This window comes from Manacus candei, unplaced genomic scaffold (assembly GCF_025592945.1).
Source record: "Manacus candei isolate 608988 ecotype Guabito, Panama unplaced genomic scaffold, ASM2559294v1 h1tg000066l, whole genome shotgun sequence".
Taxonomy (NCBI): domain Eukaryota; kingdom Metazoa; phylum Chordata; class Aves; order Passeriformes; family Pipridae; genus Manacus; species Manacus candei.
Window position 1 is genome coordinate 280,070 of NW_026138114.1, and position 21,916 is coordinate 301,985.

Below are 21,916 nucleotides of genomic sequence, written 5' to 3' on the forward strand. Positions count from 1 at the left end.
TCAGGCTGAGGCTCCCCAGCCCTGGTTTCCTGGATGCTGACACTGGGTGAGCACAGAACAAAGCAGGCAAAGGCCAGCAGTGATGTCACACAGTGATGTCACACGGTGATGTCCCATGGCCACCCTGCCAGTTTCACAGGAGGCAGGCAGAGCTTTGAGCCAGGAGGTTTTGGGATCTCTCCAAGGGTAATCACACGGACATTACTCCAATTATGTACCATTCTATGCTCATTACAGGTGTATTTTAAGCAGCTCCTTTCCCCAAGAACCACAGGTTGTCTCATCCTCCTCCCTTTGCAGACTGTCCCCTGGGCCCTGTCACCCCGCTGGGCTGGCAGCAGCAGCCCTGGCACTGCCACTTCCATGGCAGAGCACGGACAGACCCACAGCTCATGTGATCCTACAGCACATGCAGGGCCTGGTTGCCCTCCCTGGTTCCTCAGAGCCTGCCTGGCCTCCCTGGACTGCCATCACTCAGCCAGGGCTTCCCAAACTCAAGCCAAAGGGACCATTCCCAAACCTGCAGCAGGATGGGTCACTGAGTCTCCATGGAAAATGCAGGAACGTGTCCGGAGTTGTTACCCAGCTCTGGACCTGCAAGGACCTGGCAGGTCACTTGTCTCTCACAGGTGTGTGGGATGTTGTTTCTCTCCCAGGATAAATGGGAGATCCCAGCTGAGCATCTGCTGGGAGACCTCCAGGCCTAAGCTCTGCTCCCAGGATTGCCCTCCTGGCCATGGGGAGGGAGGGGACCCACAGCCCTCTCCTCATCCAGGCTTGGGAGATGCCCATTCCTGCCCTCTGCCAAGGAGCCGGTGGGGAGTGGTTCCCACACAGAAATCCGTGCTTACTTCATCACTCTACCCTTATCTCATTAAAATTAGGGATTATTATCCCAAAAAAATGCTTCAGTACAGGCAGGTCATGTAACTGCTGGTCAGGATTTGGGATGGGGCAGCAGTGGCAGAGACAGAGGCTCACGGACAGGGGTTTATCCAACCCCCAAGCCAAGGACGAGCTTGGGAAGCGCAAGGGATCAGCCAGTGAAGGCAACACCCAGGTCCCACTGCAGTGTGAGGGGCTGCACACGAGCTGTGGATTTACCCTGTGTGGAGGCTGGAGTTGAGCAGCTCTCCCCCAGCCAGAGCTGGGCCAAGGAGAGCACTGCAGAGGCTGCCAGGCCATCCCTGCCCCGCCCGCTGTGTCATCTCCTGCCGTGCCAGTGCTCCCCAGCGCCTGGCACACACTGGAAAAGGTGAGGCACACCCAGCCCACGGGGCATCCCCGCCTGTGCTCACAGGCTCCCAGGGCCATTCCTGCACGTCCTTGCTCCTCTTCTTGGCCTGAGCCCATTGGGAACCGGGTGGGAGGACAAAGGGATGTGGCATCCCTGGGCAGGCTGATCCCCGTGCTGGCACCGCTTCCAGGTGTGTGTGAGCCTCCCTCCCGGGTCAGATTGCTGTGCTGCTCCTGGAAGGTGCTGCCAGGCTAGCTGGAGGCAGGGACTGGCATTCCCAGGCTCACTCCACACAGCCTCACAGGACTGCAGCCGACAGCCCCCTCGCGAAAAAGGTGACATTGCGGTCCTGGATCTTGTACTGGTAGAGCTGGACGAGATCCTGCTGCCCCGCCTGCTGCAGGGACACCCTCTGGATTATCTTCAGCTGCAAGGGAAAGGAACAGCAACATCATCCTCTGGCTGCCCCCACGCCTCTGCTGGCCTGCAGGGAGGGGATCACTGAAAAATAACCCCTCACACAACTGCCTGGCCCTGTCCCTCTGGTGGCAGCTCTGCCTGTCCCTCTCCCTGTGGTGGCAGCCCTGCCTGCCCCTGTTCCTGTGGTGGCAGCTCTGCCTGTCCCTGTCCCTGTGGTGGCAGCCCTGCCTGCCCCTGTCCCTGTGGTGGCAGCTCTGCCTGTCCCTGTCCCTGTGGTGGCAGCCCTGCCTGCCCCTGTCCCTGTGTTGGCAGCTCTGCCTGTCCCTGTCCCTGTGGTGGCAGCCCTGCCTGCCCCTGTCCCTTCAGTGGCAGACCCCGATGAGGGATCAGACTCCAAAGCTGTCCCAGCCCCGAGGAGATCACCACTGGCCAGGCTCAGATCCACCCCTGGGGAAACTTCCCAGGAAATTGGTATTTTTCTCTGCCATCACCTTGGGGTGGGAGAAACCGGTGCTGCAGCTGCTGTATAAACCCTGGAAAGCTTCCAGAGGTGGGGGAGTCCCCAGGTGGGGCAGGATGTCCCCAGATATCCCCACAGAAGTGGAGTCACAGCCATAGGAGCCCGGGTGTTGCAGCAGATCCTGGTGCCCAGGATCAGTCCTTCCCCAGGCTGTCTCCCCCAGGCAGTGCTGCAGGTGACAGGGACAGTGCCACCCCGGGTGCCCTCCCGTGCCTCACCTGCCCGTGCACATCCTTGCAGAAGCCAGTGGCCAGCCCCTCTGCCCACAGGATCAGGTCGCTGTGATGGCACAGGGAGTTCACAACCAGTTCGTTCTCCTCGTCCTCCGAGTCCTCACTGCTGTGGACCAGCACCACGACGTTCCCCTGCAACGGGAGCAGCAGGCAGGGATGAGCCACTGGATGGGCCCCTTCCCACAGGGGAGGAAGGGGATGGACATGGGAGTTTGCACAGAGGTCCCAGCTGAGCTCAGGCATCCCCCAGTGTGGGCTGAGCTGAACTGCACTGGGAACAGAGCCAGCAGCTGCGGGGGGACAGGCTGGACATGCCCTGGCCATGGGCCCTGGGCTGACCCCACGGCAGGGCAGCAGGGCAGGGGGGATTCTGCCCCTCTGCCCCACTCAGAGCTGCTCCAGCCCTGGGAACAGCAGCAGGAGGACATGGAGCTGCTGGAGAGAGTCCAGAGGAGGCCCCGGAGATGCTGCCAGGGCTGGAGCCCCTCTGCTCTGGAGCCAGGCTGGGAGAGCTGGGGGGTTCCCCTGGAGAAGAGAAGGCTCCAGGGAGAGCTGAGAGCCCCTGGCAGGGCCTGAAGGGGCTCCAGGAGAGCTGGAGAGGGACTGGGGACAAGGGATGGAGGGACAGGACACAGGGAATGGCTACCCACTGCCAGAGGGCAGGGTTAGATAGGAGATTGGGAAGGAATTGTTGGCTGTGAGGCTGGTGAGGCCCTGGCACAGGTTGCCCAGAGAAGCTGTGGCTGCCCCTGGATCCCTGGAAGTGTCCAAGGCCAGGTTGGATGGGGCTTGGAGCAACCTGGGCTGGTGGAAGGTATCCCTGCCCATGGCAGGGGGTGGCACTGGGTGATCCTTAAGGTCCCTTCCAACCCAAACCATTCTGTGATTGCATGACCTATAAACTCTGGAAGAGCTTGCTGTGTGTGCACTGTGCACACACACACACACACACATAATGTGCAGCCTAAAAATACCTCGAGCCTCTGTTATGAGACAGAGTCTGGTTAAACCAGTCTGTCAGGCTGGGCAGATGGCACTGACTGAATTCAGAGCAGGTAAATAAAGAGGTGGCCGAAGGGCTGCAGCAACACTCACACAATCACAACTCTGACAAGGAGCAAAGAGCTCCCCAACACACCCACTCTATTAAAATCCATCCCCAGAGTCTCTGCTCAGACGATGCAAGTCACCAAGGACTTAAAATAACATGGAATTCTCAATCAATTAAAATGTACTTGAAAGCTTCAGAACACCTCAGACTGAAATAGAAAAGTGTTAGCATGGTTTCTCATCTTTTATAGCTGCTTTGGAGGTAAATATTCCACAGAGACAGAACACCCCCTGTCAGCAGGTTCAGCCCAACACCCTGTGCTGTGTGAAGGGCAGGATGACCCCACCATCCCACCCCACACCGCCGCCTTCAGCCCTCACCCCCGTGCAGAGTGCCCAGGAGGGGACACGGTGGTGTGGCTGGCAGAGCCTGGAGGGGACTGGAACCAGTTCTGGCTGTGGTGCTCCCACGAGTCAGCACATCACTGGGCAGATCTTGGACATCATCACAGCCCCTTGGAAACCAGCTGGAGCAACACAGACACTGGAGGTTGGAGGGAGCAGGGACTGGGGTGCCCTCCAAGGGGACCCTTGTTTCTGTCCCCTGTGAGAGTCACCAACCCCTCACATAACCCATTTCCTTCCCTGCCTCCTCCCACCACGGGTGTGAGTTGGGATTTCTGGAGAGCCTGGAGCTCCAAGAAACACTATTTTACACCTCAAATCCCCGCTCACATGTCAGGGACACTGAGAACCCTTCTCTGGGGGAATCCAGCTGCACAGGAGCCTGCACAGGTACTCAGGGACTCACACAACTCCTGAGAGTGGCTCCAGAGCAGGAATCCGGCTGCACAGCTATTCCAGGGACTCACACAATTCCCAAAGACTGACCCCAGAGCAACGGTCTGAATCTCTTGGACAGCCAGAGCCTTCCAAAGCTTCACTGGGGTCAGGTGTTAAGAGCAAACAAAGGCAGGCTTTGCTGTGGAGCTCAGCCCCAGGCCCAGGGGAGCAGTACCTTCAGCTGGCAGCACACGAGGGCCCTGCAGTAGTGGATGAAGTCCAGCAGGGCCACGGGCGTGGCCCCCAGGCCCAGCAGCACGCTCAGGTCATCGAGCAGCAGCACGGGGCCCGCCCAGGCCTGGCTGCCTGCGGCACTCAGGGACACGCGCACCAAGTCGAACAGGGCCCGCAGGTCCGAGGGGCTCTCACTGCAAGAGATGGAGGGGGTGTCAGGGCCTGGCACTGCCTGCTCACCACTGACCCAGCACGGGGACCCTCTGCCCCCCCCGTCCCCTCCCTGCTGTCCCCACGGCTGGGACAGTCCCCAGGCCCTGCACTGCCCTCAGTCACTGCTCCTTTAGCCCTGTGTGTGGTGACACCCTCCCGCCTGGCCCCAGGGACCATGGAATGGTTTGGATGGGAAGGGACTTTAAAGCCCATGCAGGTCCATCCCTGCCACGGATAGGGACACCTTCCACTAGACCAGGCTGCTCCAAACCCCGTCCAACCTGGCCTTGAACACTTCCAGAGAAGTGTTTTGCCTTTGCTGAGCTTACCGTGGGGCATGGAGAAAGTGAAGTGGGAATAAACCCCAATGGATAAAGCAGCACTTGGATAAGATCAAAACTCAAAATAATTAAAGAAAAGGAATAAAACAACTTGGCTGGAGTTTTGTTTGACACAAACCTGCTGAGTGTTGAAATAAATGTTTTTCTAGACTTGTAACATGCTGGCAGTGTGGATGGGGGCAGGAATTCCTCCAAAATGCCCGAGAGGGGCACAGACTCCCTCTCTGACAGCAGAGAGGGACAGGCCAGGACATGCACAGGGATATGCCTGGTGCTGGTGTTCCCCTTCACTCGGTGGTGCTCTGGGGGCTGTGGAGGCAGGACACAGGGGGGAACACTCTGTGCTGGGCTCAGCTCACCTCAGGAACAGCAGAGGATTGGGCTGCCCTGGCTGCTCCTCCTCCTCCCCAAACACGAGGTCAAGGCAGGACTTGAGGCCTTCCAGGAAGACCAGCTGCCCCCGCTCCTTGGCAGCTGTCAGATTGACTCCCTGGGAGAGGAAAACAGCAGGTTTTCAGTGAACAGCTCTGGAGAAATGGTGCAAACAGAACCACACAGGGCAGCAGCCCAATGTTATCAAATCTTATCTAAGTGTGCTGATAATGCCAGTGCTTCAGCAGTGAAATGGGTGGTTCTGTGACACACTGGTGGCACATTCCCTCTCCTGTATTTTACCAGGAGATTAAAAAAACCCTGCTGGGATTTGGGGGCTCAAACATCCTGGTACTCCTCCTGGGCAGTCAGCCTGGCGGCACGGGACAAAACCAGCTGCCTCTGCAGAGGCAGGAAGGGGATGGCCCAGGCTCCTGCAAGGACCTGCTGTGAGCAGTTGCCTCACCCTCCCTCCATGGGTGGCAAAACCTTTTGGCTTTCCCTGTCTCCAGCTCAGGGCTGTGGCAATGCCGACTCCCCGGCACAGCCCACGCGCCCGAGCCGGGCACGGCCCCGGCCAGGGGAGAGCCGTGGGCACCACGACATTGCACAGCACCCAGGAGAGAGCAGCCAGGGCTCCCAGGGAAGGGCCCCAGCCTGATCCACATGGAGCAGGAGGGACCAAGGCTCAAAGCACGGCCGGCTCTCAGCCCTGTGTGCGGGGGAGGCCAAGGAGAGCCATGGGCAGGGCACGTCCAGCTCCAACGGGGCCATCCCAGAGCTGCAGCACACATGGAGGAGAGTCCAGCTGGAGATCACAGAACCCCAGAGAGACTGGGCTGGAAGGGACTTTTAAAGACCACCCAGTGCCATCCCCTGCCAAGGGCAGGGACACTTTCACTCTCCCAGGCTCAGTGGACTCAGAGGCTTTTTAACTATTCTGTGATCCCATGATCCCATGCAGGACAACTATTTCCTGGGGGGTTGGATTAGGTGACCTTTTCAGGTCCCTTCCAACCCAAACTATTCCACAATGAACTTCCCAGACTCAGATTTGCAGTACTATCACTTTGGACATTGCTTTCAGAACAATCTGAGGCCTGACCAAACTCCTGCCTGCTGGCATCTCCTCCTGCTTTGAGTGGAAGCCGCTTGGACTCCCAGCCCAGTGAATCCTGCTACCTGAGAAGAATGTTTACCCCTTTTCCCTCTTACTTAGCTGGGAAGGAATGTGTGCCTGAATGTTCCTTTTCCCTCCAGACTCCCTCTACAAAGCAATAGATTTTTTTCAACACCTCCCTCCAGAAATAACTTCAAACTATCAGCATTTTGGGCAATTGCAAGCACACCCCATGGAAAACTTTCCAGCCGAGGACAGAAGCAGCTTTCTGTGGCAGGTGAGGAGCAGGGAACAGCTGGCAAATAAATACCTGCCGTGCCATAAAGCAGGGCTGGGCTGCAGAGCAGCAGCACAAACCTCATTCCCTCAGGCATTTCTGGAGCCCACAGGACCAGGAACCTGCTGAAATGCCACAACTAAATTCACTACTAATAACTCAGCAACGGATTTTACCTCTGCTTCAGCCACTTCCTCCTGCACACACCGTCTCTCTGGACTTCAGCAGCAGAGCAGTGTCCCCTCTGCAGAGGGGAGCTCAGTGCTGTGCCACCAGGGCCTGCCTGGGTGGCAGGGAAGGGCCACAGCAGCAGGGACAGGGTGTCTGTGTGTCAAACCAGGAATTCCATCCTCCTGGTACACGGACACAGCAAGTCCAGCCTCATCTTCCAGGTGGAGAACCAGGGCCCAGAGAGACCTGGACTCACCCCCTGCAGTGCCCTGCCACAGCCAGCTCTGATGTCTCCCAGGGAGCAGCCTGCCCAGCAGAACCTCTGGAAGCAGCACAGCACAGCTTGGAGATGGTGGGAAAACTGCTCCAAATGGCCAGTGGCACCTCCCTGAGTGCCCACGGGACACACGGTGCTGCCCAGCACTCACAGCCTGAGAGCCTCCCTGGTCTCCCAGCATCCCACCCCACTGCCAGCTATGGATCCAGCCAGGAAGGGCCCTGCAGCACAGCTCAGCTCTTCCCATCCCTCTGGGAAGCTGCCTGGAGCGTGGGGCCCAGGATGTCCCTCCAAACCAGAACTGCCATTCCATAAGGGAAAGCAAAATATTTGGAGGGAGCAAGGAATGGAGTGTGTGAGGCAGCAGGAATGAGCTGTGGGACAAAGTGTGGCCATCAGTGATGAGGCCAGGCCATGTCCTCCAGGCTGAGGGCTTGGAGAGGGAACAGGGGACAGGCCAGAGGGAGACCAAACGAGGACAGATCTGTTTGTCCTTTAAAACACAACAAACTTTGTCCAAACGAGGGTGGGAACACCAGCCTGGCAAAGTGCCCTGGTGTTGTTAGTCCAGCTATGGCCCAGCATGTTCTCTGCAAGGTCATGGCAAAAAACATTGACTGTCCCTGAAAATGAAGTGCAGATCCTCAGGAAAAGAGGACACGGGCACAAAAAGCCAGGACAGCTTTTTCCTGCCAGTGAAAATACATCCCTGCATTTGGCTAACATGCAAGGAACTGGTCTGGGACTGGTAGAACTGGTAGACTGGTACCCTGGGAAGGCAGCACATACATGGAAGCAGCACTCTAGCTGGGTGTAAATACCCACTGTAGCACTGCCCAGGCAGTACAAGGACCAGATCCACAAACCACTGTGTAAAGGCTGTAAAATCCACCCTGGCTCCAGGACCTTCCTCCCAGGCCTGGGACCATCTAGTTCCCAGTGGAAACAAGAACATCACTCAGTTCTGAAGCTCTTCCAAGTGCAATCTTTCCTAAAGACATAATCATAGAATTACTGAGATTGGAAAAGCCCTCTGAGACCATCGAATCCAACTGTTCCCCAGCACTGCCAAGGCCACCACTGACCATGTCCCCAAGTGCCACATCCACAGGGCTTTGAAATCCCTCCAAGGATGGGGACTGCACCCCTGCCCTGGGCAGCTGTGCCAGGGCTGGACAGCTTTTCAGGGAAGAAATTTTCCCAGTATCCAACCTGACCCTCCCCTGGCACAGCCTGAGGCCGTTCCCTCTCCTCCTGTCCCTGTTCCCTGGGAGCAGAGCCCGACCCCCCCCGGCTCCCCCCTCCTGTCAGGGGGTTGCAGAGCCAGAAGGTCCCCCCTGAGCCTCCTTTTCTCCAGGCTGAGCCCCCCCAGCTCCCTCAGCCCCTCCTGCTGCTCCAGCCCCTTTCCAGCTCCCTTCCCTTCCCAGCACACGCTCCAGCCCCTCCGTGTCCTGTTGTGAGGGGCCCAGAACTGCCCCCAGGACTGGAGGTGCCTCAGCAGTGCCAGCACAGAGGTGGGCACTGCCCTGGGCTTGTGCCCACACTGGGGCTGGCACAAACCAGGTGCCACTGGCTGTCTTGGCCACTTGGGCACACCTGGGCTCACGTCCAGCCCCTTTGGAAGGATAACACAAAGCAGGTGGCTGCTCACAGGTCAGATTCTTCCAAGCACTTCCCAGAGGAGCTACAGCCTGATCTCTGCAACTCTCCTGGCCAACATGGAAAGCCCAGCAGTTGGTCTGGAGCTCATTCCCAAGGAACAGGAGATGGGAAGGAAGGAGCTGTCACTGGGTGGAGTGTGCAGTTCACCTCCCAGCAGCAGGACACAGCTCAGGCACACTGAAATGGGGGTGTGCTGCACCCCAGCTGGTCTCCTGCAGAGATCTACAGCACCAAGTCCTTAAACAAACCTAAGAGTGAAACTACTCTGCCAAGAACCCCCTTCACTGAGCCTGGCATGCTCACCTGGGCACAGGAGGGTTAAAGCAAAGACAAGATGGGATGGAAACCCGGCTATAAATAACTGCTGTTTGATGTTAGGACCCCCAGCTCGGCAGAGCCTGTCAGGAGTTCACACCAACCCAGCACAGGGGCAGCTGGGAAGTTACAATGCCAGTGACTCAGCTGAGCTGGGCTCAGCTCTCAGCCCCCCGTGCAAACCGTGCTGTTCTCATGCCCTCCTCCATGGCAGCCCCCTTTCTGCAGGAGTGTCACCCAGCACAGCACCCTGACCTGCACTGCACCTGCACTCCAGCTAATCCCCACGTTCTGTCCCTGCTCAGCCTCTCCCACAGGGAGATGGCAGCAGCTCCTGTTCACTCTCACCACGTTAGGAACCACAGCGACAGACCATCCTGCTGCAGGAGCATGCAGGGAGCCCACATTTAACAGCTGGATCTCCTCCCCACACCAGCTGCTGGGCCCCATTTCCTACCCTATTCAGCAAGTTCTCCCCAAGATTTCCTCCTCTCTGCACCACAAAAGCCGGGACAGCTCCATGCTGGGAGCTGGTTTGCTCAGTGGGGATCTGCTCTGCAGGGGAATCCCACGTGGAGTATCCACCTGGGAGTTACAGCTCATTCCCTCAGCCCGCTTCATGTACCTCAGACCACTGATCTCCTTTCAAAAGGTAAAGTACCTCAGACCACTAATCTCCTTTCAAAAGGCAAAGGCTGAGCAGTAAATAAAACACAGGTTTTTAGCAGCACAGAAACTCGGCCCCTGTTTACAGCAGGGAATACAGGAGGTGCAACACCTGGTTCCCCAGCACCTGGAAGGCTTCATGGATTCCCAGCAGAGCCAGAGGAGGGAGGACCAATGCAGGCCCTCCTCCCTCCGGCCCTGGAAGGTCACCTGGGCTTCCCACCTGGAGCGTGTCACCTCTGAGCGTCGTACAAAGAGCTGAGAGCAGCAGTTTGGAGCTCAGACAATTTGCTGACACAGGGAATTATCCTGCCTACCTTGGCTCTCTGCTCCTTCATTTCAGGGTACACATAATCCTTGCCTGACTCACCGTGGGAAGGAAACCCCTAAGAACATGGGAATGTGTGGCTCCTCATACAGCTCAGACTCGTGGCTTGGCCCACAGGTGTCCTGTGACCAGGTGACCCAGCCCTTCATCCCAACACAACCAGGGACAGGCACAGAGTGCCCTGGGGAGCTCCTGTGCCACAGAGCCAGCGTGTCCTGCGGCGTGCAGGGCCCTGGGAACACCCACCCCACGGTACTCTCCTCCCCAGAGGATTAAGGGAGCTCCTGTACCAGTGTGGGCCTGTCTGGGAGCCCTGATCCCCAGGAAACACTCCTCAGCACAGAGCAAGCAGCCATCCAGCTCCTGTCTGTGGGGCACCCCACAGCCAGGGCTTTGCCCCTGAGTGCTCTCCAGCCCCCACCACAGGAGCACCAACCCTGACTGTCCCCCCCAGGACCTGGAAACATCCCAGAAATTCCCGTTCCCCACTCCCGTTCCTTCCCACCCAGCACAAACTACCTGGAGCTGGAATGATGAACCTGCAGCCAGAGACTCACCAGCTTCTGTGCCACGATGCTGTAGTGACTGAAGGACTGGAGCAGGGCCACGAAGCAAACCTTGCAGCCAGCTGGGGAGGACAAACACGTCAGCAGCTCCACAGGGCAGTGCTGGTAGCAGAGCCCACCAACCACGGCAGCCAGGCCGCAGGGCTGTCTGCAAGGACCCTGACAGGCCCAGGCAGACCCCTCCCTGCTTTCAATTTTCACCTTTCCAGAGGATTTCTACTTTAGGGGAGACGTTAGTTGAAAAAGAGGGGTAAGGAATAAGAAAAAGATGGCATCACAAAAGTGTAAGGCCCCTGTTGTGCCCCCCGCCCTGGTGCCCTGGGACCTCCTGGCCCCGTTTGCTGGAGTCACTGTAAGGAGGCCAGTGGCCGACCATGACACCAACTCCTGAAACCACTGACGTGCCAAAAACCCCCAGTTTGGCTCTCGTAAGGTGAGTGACCTTGACTGGAAAAGCACACAGAACAAGGAATTTCTACAAAGGCACCTCACTCACTAAAAGGGGCTTTTGGAAAACCATGTGACAACCTGGCCTTACAGGTATGAACACAACCAGGGCATGTCAGGACACGGATCTCCAGGGCAACAAGGCAGTGGCCCCACTGAGCCTCCACAGGGAGGCCCCAGGGAGGCCCCAAAGGTTTTGGGCACCAAGGGGACAACATGGGGTGCTGCAGACAGGGAATAAGTGCACCCAGGTCCTGGGGTGGAAGGGAGCAGGTGACAGCAAGGACACCTGTCCTGAGACAGTACTGTTCCACAGGGCTGCCCACCCACAGGGATGGAAGGCTTTTCCCAGGCAGATGGGCAGCTCCAGGCAGCAACTCCCAGGGCAGTGCTGCAGGTCAGCACATCAGCAGAGCCAGGACGGGATGTGGGCAGGCCCCAAGGCAGTGCCTGGCAAGTCCCTATGAACCACTCACACCACTACCAACCTGCTCTCCATGGCATTTCCCGCAGCTTCCCTCTTTCCATGAAGTAAAAGAATATTTCCAAGCAGGGAAATCCCTGCTGAGGCAGTGGCAGTTCTGGGGGCAGGATGCCCTCAGACCACCCCCTGCCCAGCGCTCTGAGTTCCCTTTCAAGCCCGACAGCATCAGATTTGCTGGGTTGGTGGCTGTGCCAGCAGAAAGCTGGAGGAGTCGAGTCCAGTGCCTGCTGCACAGGGAGCAGGAGGTTACTCACTGGGGAAACTGTTCCCAGAAAAGCAATTAGGCAACTTGCCAGGCCCTTTGTTTGCTTCTTTACTCACTGTGAGCTTGTCTGTTGTTAGTTGATCCTGATATGTGTAATGACACTATAAAACACGGAGGCAGTGAGGAATTGCAGTGAACAGCTCACGTCAGAGCCCCTGTGACTGACCAGGAAACAAGGCACAGACATGACGGGATGTACCCGAGGGTAAGAGTGAGTCCCCACAGCAAGTCAGGACTGGGATCCCCCAGTCCCAGCCCCAAAGCTTCGTGTTAGCCCAAGGGAGCCTCACGCTCTGCACAACAGGCTCTGCTCCCGGAGCAAAGGGAAGGCACCCCGTGGTTCCTGTGCCTCGGGAGTGCTGCTGCTCACCCACCTTGCAGGTAGAAGGACAGGAAGTGGTGCACCAGGAAGCTGCCGTCCGTCCGGCTGTCCCGCAGCAGCGTGAACCTACCCTGCAAGAGAGGCAGCAAAGCCACTGAACAGAGGAAGGTGAGGGCACAGACTGCTCCTGGGGGACAAGATGCCTGCTCAGACTATGGGCAGACCTGCAGGGATCAGCTGGAGGAAGGAGTGGACAAGCCGAGCTCCAGCTGCCTGTTCACAAAGGGACACCAGCACTTCCTCCAGACACAGCTCACGGGGAGGCACCTGAATCACAGAACTGTTAAGGCTGGAAAAGCCCTCTGAGATCATCAGGTCCAATTGTTAACCCAGCACTGCCAAAGTCACCACTAACCCGTGTCCCCACGTGCCTGATGTGGAATTCCCTGCCTTCTGAAAGAGCCACCCACCAGCTAAAAACCCTTGCTGAGGCCCCTGCTGGGCCCCCACGCCCTGTGCCCACCAAGAGCCACCCCCTCCCCAGGAGACCCCTGGCTGCTGCAGAGGACACTGGGGTGCAGCACCGTGCCCCCAGTGCTGGCACATCCACAGCTTTTGGTGCTGGACACCATCACTGGGGGGTTCTGAGCAAGTTCCACCCCCCAGCTTTGTTCCCCTCTCCTTCAACTCACAGTCATCTCTCTGCAAGGGGCAGGGGGACAACAGCCACCCACTGCACTCCCAGTCCATTCTGCCACTGCCACAGCCAGTGTCACTGGTGTGTTTAAAATGAAAGCACTGCTAAAGCTGCTGCTCCTCTTGTCCCCAAAGAGACCTCCCTGGCCCCTTTTCCAGGTTTACCTCCAACGTGCCACACCCAGGGCAGAAAACCTTATCCCCGAACTTGTGTAGTGCAGCAGAGCTCTGGGCACAAGGAATAAACCTTGTTTTGATCAGGCAGGAAATTAATTCTGTTCGTCATTATCAGCCCCAGCCTCATCAAGGTGTTTGTTTCCATTACAGTCTTAGGCAGGATGTTTCTTTAATCAACACAAATCATAGAAGGGCTGCTTGGAATCACAAAGAACTTATTGAAGTGGGGTTTTTTTTAACCCCCAAGAACAAGCCTTTTGCAGCAACAAGCCGTCTCTGCACAGGCAATTCCCAACTGATCCATCAGAGTGAACTCCCTGGTGCCCAAAGCCTAAAGAGGAGCAACTGGAACAGCAAATATTGAACAGGGCTGCAGGGAATGCAAAGCACAGGCCAGGGCACAGGAGCTGCTCTGCCTCAGTCACAGACAGAGCTCTTCCCCCAAAAAAGGGTTATGCATTGGTGGCCACAGCAGTGACAGGGACAGTGCTGCAGTGAGCACAAACCCGAGATGTGTCCTCCATGGATGAGCCTGGAGGAGTCTCTGGGCTCAAAGAGCACAAGCCCAGCTCCCCTCTTCCCCAAAACGGTCCCTGCAAGAGCAGGGATCCCCTCCCTCCCTCCTTGGCTGGCTCCTGACCGGAGCAGGCCGTGCCCAGCACAGTGGGATGCTGTCACTGAGCACACGGCATTTCACTGTTCCAAACCTTCCAGCAATCCCCCTTCAATCCTGCCAGCCCTCACTCTGCTGTCACACTGCAGCTGCTCAGACAGCACTGACAGAACCATGGGATCTGTCACTGGCAGTGGAAAAGGCCTCTGCATCCACCGAGCCCACCCCAAGGCTCCCCCTCCAAGACCCTTATGAACTGGACCAAGCTGCTACCCCAGTTATTCGCTCCCCCTTCCTGAGCCCAGAAAGCTGCTGCTGGGGACGAAGCCCTTCCAAAGGCAAATCCTTCCTGCAGCACCTCCTCCCCGTGCCCCAGCCCATTCCCTCCACACCCTGCCCTCACACTCTCTCCTCCTGCAGGCTATGAGGAAGAAGCTGCAGCTACTTGTCAGGAGCTGCCAAAATGGCTGGCGGGGTGTCCCAGCTCCCTGCCACGGCACACACACCCACTGAGACAGCCCTGTCCCCCACAGCCCTGCGGGGACGGCGCCTGTCAGCACCTGGGCAATGGCACGGCCCAGCCCCGGAGCTGCAGCACTCAGGAGGGCAGAGCTGGGAAGGAGAGGGCTGCAGAGGGCTGAGCCTGGGTCAGTACAGTGGGACATCAGCTCCCAGCCAGCCAGGCTGGGTATCTCAGCACACCCAGGGACCGCTGACACTGCCGGGCACTGGAAACACTGACACTCATGGTTTACTACCAGGTGAGACCATAGAGCAGGGCAGGAACTCAGGCCCCCAACTCCAGAACCAGGAACTGCTCCTTGGGTAGCCAGGCACGCTCTGCTGCTCCACAGCCAGGCACCTGCACAGAGGGAGCTGGAGCACGCCGGGGGCAGTCTGTGTCCGTGGTGCTGGGAGGGGAAGAGCCAACTCAATCTGAGGGAATTCCTCACACCGAGGAGCCTTTGGATCGGCTCCTCTGTCCTGCTTTGGCAGGCAAGTCCAAACCCAGGATCTTGAGGCCAAATCCTTTGGTTTTGCTCTGTGAAATTTCTGTTCGTGTCAAGGTGAGCTCCCTGCTCCCAAAACCAGACTTGTGGATGGCAGCATTCCTGGTCATCCCACAGCTCCACCATCAAATACACCTCAGGGCACAGGCTCTGCTCTGCCAACACTCCAACTCCACCGAGCGCTCCTCATTTAAGAGTTTCACGTGCATTAAGAACTCCACATGGAACCACAGGGACCACGGGGATTTGGGCATTTGCACAGCCTCAGACTATCCTTTACCACCACCACGCCTCAGCCAACACCTCCACCAGAATTGCTTTGAGCCTTGAGGGCACTCTCCTAAATTTTCCCCGGTGTTTCTTCCCCACCAGACCAGCCCTGCCCCACTCTGGGCAGCCTGACAAGGACTGACCTCACTGGTGTTTTCCAGCCCAGGGAGAAACTGGAGACAACGGGGGGAAAGTCAGACTTACAAAATCAATTATCACCCCAAACCTGTTTTTGTTATCTCAGCTCGTATCTGTCAGTAACGCACAGCACAAGGATAATTTGTTAATAATTACTGATAACACTGAGCTGTGGGGCCGTCACACACCAGGGGAAGGGATGGGGCAACCAGAGGGGCCCGGACAGGCTGGACAGGTGGGGCTGTGCCAACCTCAGGAGGTTCAACAAGGCCAAGGGCAAAGCCCTGCACCTGGGTTGGGACAACTCCTGTTATCAGCACAGGCTGGGGATGAAGGGAGTGATGGATCGATGGAGAACAGCCCTGATAATGGGTGAGAGGCTGGACCTGCCCCAGCCCAGAACCCTCCCCGTGCCCTGGGCTGATCCCTCAGCAGGGGCAGCAGGGCAGGGGGGATTCTGCCCCTCTGCCCCTGTCTCAGCTGAGACCCCCCTGCAGAGCTGCCCCAGCCCTGGGAACAGCAGCAGGAGGACGTGGAGCTGCTGGAGAGAGTCCAGAGGAGGCCCCGGAGCTGCTGCCAGGGCTGGAGCCCCTCTGCTCTGGAGCCAGGCTGGGAGAGCTGGGGGGGTTCCCCTGGAGAAGAGAAGGCTCCAGGGAGAGCTGAGAGCCCCTGGCAGGGCCTGAAGGGGCTCCAGGAGAGCTGGAGAGGGACTGGGGACAAGGGATGGAGGGACAGGACACAGAGAATGGCTTCCCAGTGCCAGAGGGCAGGGTTAGATGGGATAGTGGGAAGGAATTCCTGGCTGGGAGGGTGGGGAGGGACTGGAATGGATTTCCCAGAGAAGCTGTGGCTGCCCCTGGATCCCTGAAGTGTCCAAGGCCAGGTTGGATGGGGTTTGGAGCAACCTGGGCCAGTGGAAGGTGTCCCTGCCCATGGCAGGGGTGGCACCAGGTGACCCTCACGGTCCCTTCCAAACCAAGACACTCTGTGATTCCACGATGAACGTTTTACCCACACGGTTATCACACAGGGTGAGGGTGTTTAGTTCCAGCGTGACTTCCATTAGCACAAAACCTGCCTGAACGAACTAAATCAACGCGCCCTGAAGAATAAGAACCTGTAGAACACCCCTGGCCCAGAGCAGCGCCTGGCAGCGACCAAGCACGGGAGCACGTCCCGGCCGCCGATACCGGCGCCGTGAGGGGCGGCGGGGAGCCGGCACCGAGCGGGGGGAACGCCGGCGGCCGCTCGGCCCCGGGACCGGCCGCCGCCGCCGCCTGAGGCCGCGCCCCTCCCAGCGTGCCCCGCCGCTCCCAGCGGCCCCGGCCGGTCCCTCCCGCCCCCTGGCCGCCCCCTGGGCGCGCTCTCACCGGCTCCGGGCGCTGCGGGGACGCCCCGAGCAGCTCGTTGAGCTCCGCGAACATGGCGGGCGGCGCTGAGGGGGCCGCGGCCGCGCCGGGACACCGCGCATGCGCCGCGCGGGGGCGCCGCCTGCTGGAGGGGCGCGAGCCCCGGCCGCCATTACCGCCCCTCAGGGACCCGCGACCCGGCCGTCATTAATTAGCGGGGATGGACCCGCGACCCGGCCGTCATTAATTAGCGGGGATGGACCCGCGAGCCGGCCGTCATTAATTAGCGGGGATGGACCCGCGACCCGGCCGTCATTAATTAGCGGGGATGGACCCGCGACCCGGCCGTCATTAATTAGCGGGGATGGACCCGCGACCCGGCCGTCATTAATTAGCGGGGATGGACCCGCGACCCGGCCGTCATTAGCGGGGCTAGAGCCGCATCCCATCATTCATTAGTGGGGTTGGAGTCTCGTCCTGTCATAATAAAGGTGTTACACGGGACTGGATCCTCATCCCTGTCGTTAATAAAGGTGCTAAATGCGACTGGATCCTCATCACATTGTAATAAAGGTGTTAAATGGGTTTGGATCCTCACCCCTGTCTTTAATAAATGGGACCAGATCCTCATGCCATCGTTAATAAGTGGGGCTGGATCCTCGTCCCATCATCAATAATGGTGTTAAATGGGTCTGGATCCGTGTCCCCACCGGTAATAAAGGTACCAAATGGGAATGGAGCCTCATCCAATTATCAGTTAGTGGGGCTGGATTTTCATCCCATCGTTAATAAAAGTGTTAAATGGGACTGGATTTTCATCCCATCATTAATAAAAGTGTTAAATGGGACTGGAGCCTCATGTCTGTCATTAATAAATAGGACTGGAACCTTGTCCCACCGTTAATTAATTGGGCTGGATCCTCATCCCATCATTAATAAATGTGTTAAATAGGACTGGATCCTTATCACATCTTTAATAAATGGGACTGGATCTCAGTTCCCACTTCCACCTGGACTTGGTGTCACTGTCACCGTCCTGATCCCTGGCCCAGGGGTGTCCCCTTATAGCCCTTTGTCATCTCCCCTGGTTTGTGTGGCACATTTAACGTATCTGGGAAAGATTTGGGACATTTAGGGACACTGGGATATTTGGGAGGGGTCTGTTACTCCCAATATTTCCATTACACCGATAGCCTTAGGGGAGGATTGCCTGGCTGAGGGGAGAAGGGCCAGAGCCTGGGATGTGCCAGGGAGATGATTCTGGAGCCCGGGATGTGCTGAGAGGCTGGGAGAAATTATTCTAGAGCCCGGGATGTGCCAAGGGGGTTGGAGAGATGATTTCTGGTGCCCGGGATGTGCCTAGGGGGTTGGAGAGATGATTTCTGGAGCCCGGGATGCTCTGCTGTGAGCATTAGGGGGCATCCCACGATCCCGATAAGCACCAAGCACCAGGGAAGGGAGAGGAGTTGCCTCCGAGGTGCAGCTCTTTGGAACCACAAACGATCACTGCTGAGGGATTGTGTGGCTTTAGGAGGGGGAATCGATGGCAGAAGGGGACAAGCCTGTGAAAGAGAGGGCCACCACCACCCCGGGCAGTCCCTGAGCTGCGGATTCCCAGGAGAAGAGCTGTGGGAACACAGGGAATGTTTGGCTCAGGCTCAGTTTTCCCTCAGCTTCCCCTTAGGATGCTGGCTGTAGGAAAGAGGGGCTGTGTGAAGATTTGGCTGAACCACTGCAGCTGTTCTTCTGCCCGTATTCCCTGTGTTTGTGCGTGTATTCCCTTTAAAACGTATCATCCTGCTCTCCATGCCCTCCTGGGAGCATTTAGGATAAGCCAGTGGCGGTCCCAGCCCCCGAGATCCCTCAGAAACTGTTTGTGCCCCTTCCTTCCTGTGCTTGAACCAGTGACTCGGCTGTGAAAGGAACTTCCTCTCTGCTTTCCCTTTGATGGCTTCAATCCTGAAAAAGCTGCAGCTGAAAGCGCCTTTAAAAGTCCAAATCGCTCGGCTTTTGTTTTCCCACCCTTTCAGGGAGCTGGGAACCCCGGGCCGATCCCAGGGAGTCCGGGAACCAGCTCAGCCCTTGCAGCCAGAGCCTTAATTCCTAATTCTCCTTTGAGAGAGCCTGGCTCCTTCCTGGCTCCTGGATCACAGGGTCTGGCTGTGGAGCCCCGTTCTGGCAGCAAAGGGAGCCCTGGAAGTGCTCCTGGATCCTGGGGGTGCTCCTGGGGGTGCTCCTGGGGGTGCTCCCGAGGATGCTCCTACCTGGGCTCCATCGGTATGCGAGCGGAGCCGCCGCCCTCTGACACCTTTTGTCTGCGCTGCCACATCCCTTCCCTGCGGAACTTCTCTCCCGGCTCCTCCGGCAGCCGCAGAGCCCTGAATGCCTTGTAAATGACATGTTAAATCCTCCCTTTTTCTCTTCCCAGCGGGAAGGGGACCAGGACCGCATGCAAAGTACAGCTGCGTCTCTGGAAACACCTCTTGTCCTTCCTAATATATTCCCTCCCACACCCCAGGGCTTGTTACCGTGCGAAGGCAGCGAGGGGTTTGCTGTTAAAGCTGTTGCCCCTTCCCCTCCCATCTGCTCGTGCTTGTCTCCGGTGTTTGCCACGGAGCTGTTTCCCAGAGGAGCCATATGGGATCCAGAGGTATCCACGGGGCTTCCAATGAAGCTCCTATATCAGGGCCAGGGGGCAAAAAGTAATTTTTTCCCAAAAGTAGAAAAAAACCCAACAGAACAAATAAAACCAATTAATCTTGCAGTGACTGAGGCGATTCCCAGGAGCGTGGCAGGTTAAAACCACCAGGTTTCACGATGTGGGTGTGTGGGAAAGGATTTTTTAGGGAGAAGGCATTTTGATTCAACTCCTTTGGTTGTTACTCACTTCTGAACTACCCAGGATATTCCCATCCCTGTGGGTTTTAACGCACAAATCCCATTCCACCCCCGCCAAAAGGAGGGTTTTCTTCCCTTTGCTGATACAATGCCAAGGGCTTTAGTAATGCTTTGGAGTCATAAAGGACCAGCAGTGCGTGGGGCCAGCGAGGGTTAACGGGAGCAGATGTTGGGCCCAGTCAATGGCCAGGGAAGAAAAGAATGGGACAGGTCCCTTCAGCTCCAGGGATAAATTGGGATAAATTCCACCTCCTCAATGCCCTGACATGGCCAAAAGCAGCTGGGGGGAATAATGGATGAGCTGAGCCAGGTGCTGGATTTCTCTGAAGAAATGCAAGAGCCAGAGTTTGAAAAGGATTCCCAAGGCAGAGGGTCCGTCCCTGTGGCGGGAAGGGGGACAGGGAGCCCAGATCCAGAGGCAGGGCTGTTCTCCAGGTCACCCCTCTGCCATGACAGCACTCCTTCCTCTAGGAAATCTCAGGGAAAAACTGGTCTCTTTTGGATGTTCCCGTCTCCTTTAGCTTGGCAGGGTTGGGAGAAGTGCTGCCAATGAATCCACATCCCCCAGGGGTTTACAAACCCTCTGGCCTGGGACTCCCTGAGGCTGCAAATCATGGGATAGTTTGGGTTGTGCTGCAGGGATAAAGCACCAGGGAGGAGACGGGGAAACTGTGTATGGATTTAGATCCTGAGGATGGGGTGAAATGGCTGAGCTGCCTTTAAAAGACTCCAACAAAAACATGGAACAGCATCAGCGCATCTCTCTCCTTCTCCTTCTCCTTCTTCTCCTTCTCCTTCTTTCTCCTTCTCCTTCTCCTTCTCCTTCTCCTTCTCCTTCTCCTTCTCCTTCTCCTTCTCCTTCTCCTTCTCCTTCTCCTTCTCCTTCTCCTTCTCCTTCTCCTTCTTTCTCCTTCTCCTTCTCCTTCTTCTCCTTCTCCTTCTCTTTCTCTTTCTCCTTCCACTGATTGCCTGGAGCCAGACCTCCAGGCTGGAGTTATCCTCACCTCAGGCTATTCCTTGTCCTGGAATATTTCATGGAAGACTGGAACAGAAAAGCACAAGATAAATAGAGTAAACTGACAGAAACAGCAATGATGTTTATTCTTTCCCATTTCAAATATTTTTGCCTGTCTGTGTTCATGTAAATAAATTTATCCCCAGTGTAAGGAACAAGCATGAAATGCAGGAGAAAATGATTGAGAATTACCACTGTCAGCCCCCAGAGCTGCTCTGCAGAGGCTGGCAGAGGGGTGGAGGAGCCAGGCTGGCATTTCTGCTGGAAGAAAAGCAGGATCACTGAGCACGAGGCCGGAGGGGCCCGGAGAGGTCGTTCAGAAAAATCCGCCCTGCTCAACCTTTGCTGGCAGATGTTTGTCCAACCTGCCCCGAGAAACCCTCGGGGATGGGGCTCCCCAACCTCTCCTGGCACTGCTCTGCAGCACCTCGGGGTTCCCACCCCATGCCCTGTCTCAGCCAGGCCTCCCTGGCTGGGTTCCCCCGGGGGTTTGTGCTGGGTGGCCGTGGCTGTGGGGGATAATCTCCTGCCTTTGGAAAGTGGGGAGAGAAACAGAACAGTTCGGATTCAGTTCTCAGCTCACCTTTGAAATTCACTTTACCACTGAAGCAAAATGCTGCTGGCTCTCCACGAGGGATCTCCAGGCCTTTTCCAGCAGAGGCTGAAGGATACCCGGGAAATGTGCTGAAACCAGCAGGGATCTGGCAGCAAAGTCAGCTCAGCAGGGAACCAGGGAGGTCCTGAGGGTGGCTGGGAGCAAAGGGGGGTCAGAGCAGGCAAGGAAAGCACTGTCCCCTCTCCCAGATCCAGGTGTTTGGCTCCCTAATGCCAGGAATCTCTGCCAGACCCTCTGTGCCGGTATCTCCTCCTCACCCTCTCCAGCCTCTCCTCCTCCTCGTTTTTCCCCATCCTGCTGTTCCTCTCGCTCCTCTGACCACTCCTGCAGCAGCACTTCCTCCTCCTCCTCCCAGCTCCTGCTCACAGAGCTCTCCCACAGCTCCTCTTTCCCTGCCCTCTGCTATTCCCACTGATCCCACGCACAACATTCCGCAGCCTGAGGACAACACAGACAACTTCAGGGATCCCCTTCTCCCCCCACCTCTGTGTTCCAGGCCTGGACCACTGAGCAGAGCTGGAGTTCTGAACCTACAGAAGAATCTCCACATCTAACCCTGACATAACATAACCCTGACCTAGCCCAAATCCTCTCTGAAATCTCCTCTTTTCCAATGCCTGCACAAACCCCCTCCAAGTCTGACTGGCCTGGTGCTCCCCCCCAGTGTGCCGTGGCAGCCAGTGTTGTCTCACTGCTGCTCTGTGCCCTCCACCCACCTCATTGTCCCGTCTGCCATCTCTTCCCTCCATGTGCAGTTCTCAGCTCTACACAAGGACCATATTTTCACGCTGTGTTTCTGTAGCTCCCAGGAAAAGGTGACTGAGCCTCCTG

General features: G+C 57.3%; 1 protein-coding gene across 5 annotated transcripts; it reads right to left on the reverse strand.

Annotated features, from left to right (window-relative positions):
* Positions 1–71: 71 nt before the first annotated feature.
* On the reverse strand, positions 72–16,661 carry ELP6 (elongator acetyltransferase complex subunit 6). 5 transcript variants are annotated; one of them, XM_051806171.1, is made up of 7 exons: positions 12,038–12,332; positions 11,721–11,940; positions 10,777–11,001; positions 5,391–5,521; positions 4,479–4,671; positions 2,396–2,542; positions 72–1,664 (listed from the first exon to the last, which is right to left on the reverse strand). In XM_051806171.1, exons 2-7 carry the CDS (start codon positions 11,880–11,882, stop codon positions 1,536–1,538), a joined length of 987 nt encoding a protein of 328 aa, XP_051662131.1. In that variant the 5' UTR covers positions 11,883–11,940; positions 12,038–12,332; the 3' UTR covers positions 72–1,535. The 5 variants fall into 5 exon arrangements, with proteins under 5 accessions (XP_051662131.1, XP_051662130.1, XP_051662133.1 ...); XM_051806170.1 differs by having other exon boundaries at positions 11,721–11,943; XM_051806173.1 differs by lacking the exons at positions 11,721–11,940; positions 12,038–12,332 and adding exons at positions 12,356–12,434; positions 16,223–16,466 and having other exon boundaries at positions 85–1,664; positions 10,777–10,847.
* Positions 16,662–21,916: the final 5,255 nt, after the last annotated feature.

What these genes read in the sequence shown, in the direction of transcription:
- ELP6 (XM_051806171.1), bottom strand. Translation starts at nt 11,882, where the DNA reads ATGCTGTCGGGCTTGAAAGGGAACTCAGAGCGCTGGGCAGGGGGTGGT. An exon ending in TCGTGTGCTGCCAGCTGAAG is followed by an intron (nt 2,543 to 4,478) that starts GTACTGCTCCCC and finishes CTCCCGTTGCAG; the next exon opens with GGGAACGTCGTGGTGCTGGT. An exon ending in GCAAGGATGTGCACGGGCAG is followed by an intron (nt 1,665 to 2,395) that starts GTGAGGCACGGG and finishes TTTCCCTTGCAG; the next exon opens with CTGAAGATAATCCAGAGGGT.